The sequence below is a fragment of the Nothoprocta perdicaria genome, unplaced genomic scaffold (assembly GCF_003342845.1).
Source record: "Nothoprocta perdicaria isolate Ctin4 unplaced genomic scaffold, notPer1 scaffold_134, whole genome shotgun sequence".
NCBI classification, from domain to species: domain Eukaryota; kingdom Metazoa; phylum Chordata; class Aves; order Tinamiformes; family Tinamidae; genus Nothoprocta; species Nothoprocta perdicaria.
Genome location: NW_020454472.1, coordinates 1,071,843 through 1,079,540, shown reverse-complemented (window position 1 = coordinate 1,079,540; position 7,698 = coordinate 1,071,843). Strand labels below are relative to the sequence as shown.

The window sequence follows — 7,698 nt, the reverse complement described above, 5'->3', positions numbered from 1 at the left end:
GAGCAGGCGCGGGGCTGCGCCGGGACCAACCCGGGACGGCTTTACTTTATTATTATTAATACTGGTCGGGAGGGGACCCCAAAATGGGCAGGGGAGGGGCGGGAAATTCCGCGCAAAGTTTGGGCGCCGGCCGCCGTCGTGCTGCGGCCGTCGGGCTGTGCGGCCGTTGAGGGCCGTTGGGCTGTGCGTCCGCTGGGCTGTGCATCCATCGGGCTGGCGGCCGTTGGGGGCCGTTGGGCGGCGTGCGTGCGGGGCTGTTGGCCGTTGGGAACCGTTGGGCTGGGGCCGTTGGGCTGCGCGCGCCGGTCGGGCGGCAGGGAGGGGCCCGGGCACGCCAGGAATCTGGCAGCTGCTGCTGCGCGGCGGGGGGAGCTCCCGGGCTGCCTCTCCTCCTCCTCTCCTCCTTCTCCCTCGCTAGTTTTGGGAAGTGATCAGCGATGAGCACGGGATTGACCCAGCCGGAGGCTACGTGGGTGACTCAGCGCTGCAGCTGGAGAGGATCAACGTCTACTATAATGAGTCTTCTTGTAAGTGTGGGGTGGGGACACTCCCGATGGGAAGTGGTGTCCGGAGATGTGGAGCTCTGCRGGTTCATGACACCGAATTGCACTTGTGGCTGCCCCTTCTTATGCTCTRTCTGCTGCTATCTCCCAAACAAAGTGGGGAGAAGTGACAGAGAAGGGCTGTCCCTATGGGCACGGCCTTGTGATCTGGAGGTGTAAGTTTGTTAGCTAACGCCACAATAGGTGTTTGCTCTTTGAACATATAATTAATTCATCAGATGTATTATCAATTGCTCTGAATTAGGGCATTGGTCAGATGAGCCTGCATCTGGAGAGCGCTGTTCTGATACYGATATCAGGCCTGACTAGTCTGGCTGTAGGTAAAGGAGGACTCAGGGGTGATTCATTAATAAGATGACAAAGGTGCCTGAGTCCCTTGAGTCATTTCAATGTTAGAGGGTGTTATATTGCAGAATGGGGATCGTAAGTCCCCTCAGCCTGTTGATGTGAACTTGCAAGGGTGTCTTAACTTGTGTGATGTACTCATTTACAAGAACTTCTTCCAGCAACTTCAGTGGGATATGGAATTCCTTATTTTCCTCTGTGGTAGCTGTGTGCTCAGCTACTGTTGTTTATCACCTACCTTAAGCATCTCTGTGGAGATGATTCTTCAAGTATGATGCTTGTAAAGTGTGCCAGAATTATTTGGACCAGAAAAAGTAAAAACCTACCCTTCAATTCATGCCATGATGTACAGGAAAGAGTGTTTCAAACATTCCTTCTAGTTAAAAACTTCASTTGCCTGTATTTGCTGATAAAAAAGAGCTTTAAAAAAGTCATATGCCCTATGACCAAACCCCAGAAGASTGAAAGGCTTTTTGAGCAGAACTGATATATGTTCCCATGGTCCTGGCTTTTTTTGTTTCCCCCCTGCCTTGTGATTTCCTGTATAGGAAGTACTTGTATATGTACACCCTAAACTAGGCTAACACAGAATGTATGAAAGCAACAAGCGATTAGGTTTACATCAGCATTCATGTCATACTTGCTTTCTATTGTAGCTCAGAAATTTGTACCAAGAGCAGTCTTGGTGGACTTGGAGCCAGGAACCATGGACAGTGTGCGGTCTGGTCCTTTCGGTCAGCTCTTCCGGCCTGATAATTTCATCTTTGGTATGTGGATGTCACTTTTTTTATATTAAAAAAAAAAAAATCTTAACAGGTGTTCACCTACCAAGCAAATGGTCTAAAAGTACTCAACCTGTGTTACCTGCTCTGTATTTCCAACAGCTTAATGTCATCATTACACTGAGAAATCTAATAGTTTAACAACGTGATTCCAATTAGCCATGAGGCAACCGTCTGAAAAATCCTATTAACTGAAAGAGTCATTCTCTGTTAATCATTTTCCTTTAATTAACGAAGTATTGAAAGCTCTGATAATACTCGGATAATCTACATTGGCTTTCAGTATGCGTGAGCTCTATGGAAATTCTGAGACTCTTATTTACAACAAAACTCATGGAAATTCTGCAGAAAACGAAGGAAAAACCTCAACCGCAAACCAGCCAAACCATAGTTAAGTTGATTTCACGTCAAATCCTTGCATGTGACATTGTTTAGAGACTATGTAACTTATTTAACTTTTTCAGCAGTTCACTAAAATGCAGTAAATAGTGGAGGACCACTAACAGTAATGTGAAAACACTATTGTATGTGTACAATTACTAAGTTATTTTCTAACATAATGAGGAACCCGAAAGCATGTGGGGAGCTTCTGTTTTTGCAGCTCTTGGGAAGTTGTTTTTTTTGTGGATGTTGCTGTTTTACTTTGYAGTCCTCTAGTGCTTCCCATCTAAGTTTAAAAATGCATGTTATCAGGATGAAATTTCACAGTGTGCTTGTGAAATACAGAAACACTTGGGTCTCTCCACACTAAAGAAGAAACAGTGTGTGAAAGTCAAGTGCTCTGCTTGCCCAAACAGCAAGCCTGAATGAAAGTTACCACGAGAACTGTCATCTGCACTTGGTTTCCAAGGCTGCATTAGCCACAAGACGGTCTTCCCTGCTGAGGCAAGCTGAGACTGCAGCTCAGCTTGGTATATTGGGTTAACATAACGAACGAACAATGTCAGGGACAGAGRAATAATAAACATGATTTGGGAGATATAAAACAAACTCTAGCCCAGATTTTTGGCCCAGACTTCCCTGTTCACTCCCTTTCTCCTGAGCAGACCCACTGCAGCACCCAGGAAMTGAGTTCACCGACCTTTCAAAATATCTGAATCAGAACTTTAGCTTGGCCGCGAGCGTCTCCAACAATAGCGCAGCTCACTGTCCTCCCCTCCCGCCCAGCTAACAATGTGCTAGTGGCGTGTGAGCGGCCGCTGTCTGACAGGGGCCGCCTGCCAGCGTCAGGCACCGGCCCCCCAACCTGCTGAATAATGCAGAATRGCTGCCCGAGTGCTGAAGTAAGGATGTGCTGTGTCCAAAGCCAACAAAGCGATTTGTATTCTCCTTTACAAATTTAGCTTGGGCCCACAAAGGATTTTGTGGCAGGAGTTAGCAGTTCCACGCTCGTGTCCCAGGCTGCCAGGGCTTGTTCGGMGGGAGATGTTTACAGTCTCTGCTTGTTTCTGCACACATGTGTGGGGGTGGCCCCATGGTGAGGGGTCTGTGTCTTGTCTGCATCCTTGTTGTTTCTGCTGGATACACTGCAGCTTAGGTTATGCCTGAACTGGTAGGGACAGCCAAAATGGCTGTTGGACACGCAGAGGAGCTGCCTTTCCCCCTCTAAGTCAGGCGCTGTGCACACTGAGGCATTAGTGTGCAAACTGTCAGTCTCTCTTCCCAGGCTTATCTGTTATGGCGATGAGAGAGGGAAGGGGTAAAGGAGATTGAGGCCATGGAATAGCTGTGGRGGATGGCTTCTGTATGTGCACAACTCACCTTGATAATCAGTAATAACCATATGATGCACTGGAGGATGAAGTGGCAGGAGGACCTGGTAGCTGGAGGCACCAGGAGTGCAGGATCAGAGGTGGGAGCTCTTCTTGTGGACTGGCTCTTGTAAATGCTCAGTGAGAAACGCAGAGGCAGGATGCCGGAGACTGGCTTCATACAGCAGATTTTCCAGGGTTAGTAAGATTTGCTGTAGTCTTTATTTTTGTGTACACACTCTCGTTTTTCACCTACAGGTTTAGTTCAGATGGAACTTGGTAAATTCCTCTTTACCTAAGATTTGCAGATGCTTGGTAGACAGAGCGATGTGCTGCCCTGTTGGTAGCAGGGTATCTCTGGGGTAGCAGACCAGCAGGGGTAGCAAGTGCACATTGGGCAGTTTGGATCCCATTCAGTTTTGGAAGGCTTTTATTTTGTACCTTGTGCAGCTGGTCAGGAAGCGCTGAGCCTTGCAGGCTCTCAAGAGAGGCAAGTAGAGCACCCTATAGAGCAACACAGTACCAAAACAAGTGCAACGCACAGAAAGCAAGTTCCCATGCAGTGAAACTCAAGTGCATCAGACTGAACAAGGTATTGCTCACGAGTGCTGCTTGCTCAGCTTGCTGGGATTAGAGRCACAGTGTCTTTAAGTAGCGGAGTCTGTAAGGAACAGAGGTTCCTGCTCTCCCTTTTAACCAGTCTTGTTTTCCAATGAAATGGTGACATAGCAAGATGGTCCATCGTAAAATGTTGAGTGGATTGTGCAGGACACGTAAAAGGAAAACGGAAGCCATGGGGAGAAAATGAAGGGCTCATTAAACAATAGTAATTCAATTCAGCAAGTTGCTTTTCACATTCTGAAGAATGGCAACTTCCTAGGGAAGTTTCTTTTAATCTGTATTTTGATTCAGGGAAATGAAATAATGTTTCTTAAGTGCAGCCTCATCCTTGAACAACACTGATGGCTCCTGTGAAAAWGCAGCAATGTGCAGGAACAGTCCAAGAACCTTTCATTTAGAAATGTAGCTGTGATTTAGCTCTGTGCATCTCATGTTCTTTATAAACAGAAAGCATTTAAATGTAAACACTCTCCTCATGTTTATGGAATAAGCAGGATTGGGAATGTGAAAGCTTTCAAAACAATGAGTTGAGGCTGTCTCTGCATTTATAGAAAGTTAGGTATCTAGAAAGAAAAACTACTCAACCAAAAAGRCACATATGAAAACTAGCAGGGATTTGAAGCAAAAGGAGACTGCATGAAATATTCCTGTTGACATTTCTGAAGATATTTGCAGGCAAAATGGAAAACTACAACTATCTGAAAAATTTACTTTCATTATCAATGCGCTTTTATTATCAATGTGATCTGCATCCARTATGTATCCAAGAACCATAGCCCATCAATAACTTTGTATATTTTTTTGTCCCCCTTGTGTTAGGACAAACTGGTGCAGGAAATAACTGGGCTAAAGGACACTATACAGAAGGAGCAGAGCTGGTCGATTCTGTACTTGATGTAGTAAGAAAAGAGTGTGAACACTGCGATTGCCTGCAAGGTTTTCAGCTCACTCACTCCCTGGGAGGAGGGACAGGGTCTGGCATGGGAACCCTCCTCATCAGCAAAATCCGGGAGGAATATCCTGACAGGATCATGAATACGTTCAGTGTCATGCCCTCTCCCAAGGTCTCGGATACAGTGGTGGAGCCCTATAATGCTACCCTCTCAGTCCACCAGCTGGTTGAAAATACAGATGAAACCTACTGCATTGACAACGAAGCCCTGTATGATATTTGCTTCCGCACCCTCAAGCTCACCACTCCCACATACGGAGACCTAAACCACCTGGTTTCTGCCACCATGAGCGGGGTGACCACGTCTCTGCGCTTTCCGGGCCAGCTCAACGCCGACCTGCGGAAGCTGGCAGTGAACATGGTGCCGTTCCCCCGCCTCCACTTCTTCATGCCCGGCTTTGCTCCGCTGACCGCCCGAGGCAGCCAGCAGTACCGCGCGCTCACCGTCCCCGAGCTCACCCAGCAGATGTTCGATGCCAAAAACATGATGGCCGCCTGCGACCCAAGGCACGGGCGGTACTTGACCGTGGCTACAGTCTTCCGTGGCCCCATGTCCATGAAGGAGGTTGACGAGCAGATGCTGGCCATCCAGAACAAGAACAGCAGCTACTTTGTGGAGTGGATCCCGAACAACGTCAAGGTGGCCGTGTGCGACATACCCCCGCGCGGGCTCAAGATGGCCTCTACCTTCATTGGCAACAGCACCGCTATCCAGGAGCTCTTCAAAAGGATTTCTGAGCAGTTTTCTGCCATGTTCAGGAGAAAGGCCTTCCTGCACTGGTTCACGGGAGAAGGCATGGATGAAATGGAGTTTACAGAGGCCGAAAGCAACATGAATGATCTGGTTTCAGAGTACCAGCAGTACCAGGAAGCTACAGCAAACGATGGAGAGGAAGCGTTTGAAGATGAGGAAGAAGAAATCAATGAATAAAGAAATTGCCAAAAGATTTATTTTTTTCTCCCCAGGCCAAATTCTCAAATCTGGATTTCTAATAATTAGGCTTATAAATCTGTATTGAAGCTTCAAAGAAAGARGAAAAGGAGTGTAAGCCTCAGATGTTAGAGGTGCTTTTTGGAGTCCATTGTGTTCACTGGGAAGTGAGGCTGTTGAGCACTTCTGGAAATCATGGCCCATTTCTAATCATGGGACAAATGTAAGGCATTCAGCTAATACTTTGGCCTATGCATCTGAACACAGAGATTGCCRGTTTGGGATATTTTTTTCTTGCTGCTCCAAACAGAATTTGTCTTCCRTAACGTTGTACAAGAAGTAAAACAGGCATGAAAATCTGCAAAACAGCTGCACTATTTTCATCAGTTATGAATAAGAAAAGCTCATGAGTTTGAAGTAGTCATTCTGTATTGAGTGTACAACACTGAACTGCCAGGAATGAAATTTATTCATAATAAAAAGAAAAAGATTTAACTATTCTACCCATTAAAGGCTAACAATGATGTTTAACTTCAGTCCTCAAGTAGCGAAACAAAATAAAGATCAGCATCCTGCCAAGCACAAGTGTTTTGGGGACGTACCGCTGGGTAAATGTCCGGGGAGCTGCAGGCTATAGGATTTACGCTGTGCAACTTGGTTGTGTGCTGCAGGGTAATCTCAGACTGTGAAGAGGGAGGCTGCCCTGGTGCAGTGTGCTCCCTAGAGAGCGTCGGTGCTCAGTCGGGCGCCCCTGTGCCTCGCTGGTGCCGCTCAGGTGGCAGCTCTGGCGCTCCTGAGGGCAGCTCCGCTCCGCGCGGGGCCGGGAGCTGCTCTGCAGAGCRTGTGGGAGATGAGGTGCACGTTGTTCCTGCCCCACTCGGTAAGCGCATCGCCCCTGTGGATGCCCTGCTTTCCAGGGCAGTGAAACCACAAGGCAGACACCAGATAAAATATGAAGAAAAATAATAACAAAAAGTGCACCYATCCCTGATTTTCAAGAGTCAGTGCAGTGAAAGCTGGAGGAGGGTTAATGTCTTCATGCTACGGCTAAAGGGGGAGGGTTTGTCTGTGCCGTGTCTGCCAGGGCGGTGCTGGGGGCTCAGGCCCCGAGTGTGCTTGTGCTTCGGCTGGTGTCCCGGAGCTGCTCGGAGCTGCTCCTCGCCGCTGCAGAGCCGGGCCTGAGGAGCCCTGCTTAGCTCAGTGTCTAGGCAACAAAACAAACAGAGAGCAAAGCCCTCTGCAAATCCAAAGCGTGCCAGAACTCTGCTCCCCTTCAGCTCTGCTGCTAAAATGTTKCTTGAGCAAGCGTGTTGCTCAATACTTGAAAGGCACTTTACGAACAGACTGGAGAAAGCTCCGAAGATCCATCGCCTCGCTCACCCGGGACTCTGGGCAGCACTGATGGGGCGGAGGAGCTGGGCGGCTGAGGCCGCGCGTGAGCTGGCGCGGGCTGGGCCGCGGCGGCCCCATGCCCTGCCGGGGCAGCGGGAAGGCAGGTGGCTCCGCAGAGCAGYGCCAGGCTGGGCAGAGGCCCCCTCCAGCCCCACGCTCCCGTGCCCAGCACGGAGAGGGGCAGGGAGGCGGCTGCCCCATGGGTGCCCCACGGCTGGCAGCTGCCCCACCTGCTCACAGCCGGGGACTATCTGGCCCGGTTGGCAGCTGCAGCCACGTCCCCGTGCTCAGCTGATTCGGGTTTTACCTTCTGACATCCTAAACATGCAGGGGTGGAAGCGGGTTGACAGCCCGGTTTAAA

General features: G+C 48.9%; 1 protein-coding gene across 1 annotated transcript; it reads left to right on the top strand.

The window, feature by feature from the left end:
• The first annotated feature begins 418 nt into the window (after nucleotides 1-418).
• On the top strand, nucleotides 419-6,313 carry TUBB6 (tubulin beta 6 class V). The gene is made up of 3 exons (XM_026033863.1): nucleotides 419-527; nucleotides 1,565-1,675; nucleotides 4,882-6,313. Exons 2-3 carry the CDS (start codon nucleotides 1,615-1,617, stop codon nucleotides 5,943-5,945), a joined length of 1,125 nt encoding a protein of 374 aa, XP_025889648.1. The 5' UTR covers nucleotides 419-527; nucleotides 1,565-1,614; the 3' UTR covers nucleotides 5,946-6,313.
• The last annotated feature ends 1,385 nt before the right edge of the window (nucleotides 6,314-7,698 follow it).

Coding starts and splice junctions, on each gene's coding strand:
- TUBB6 (XM_026033863.1), top strand. CDS start 1,615: ATGGACAGTGTGCGGTCTGGTCCTTTCGGTCAGCTCTTCCGGCCTGAT. Junction 1,676..4,881: donor GCCTGATAATTTCATCTTTG/GTATGTGGATGT, acceptor CCCTTGTGTTAG/GACAAACTGGTGCAGGAAAT.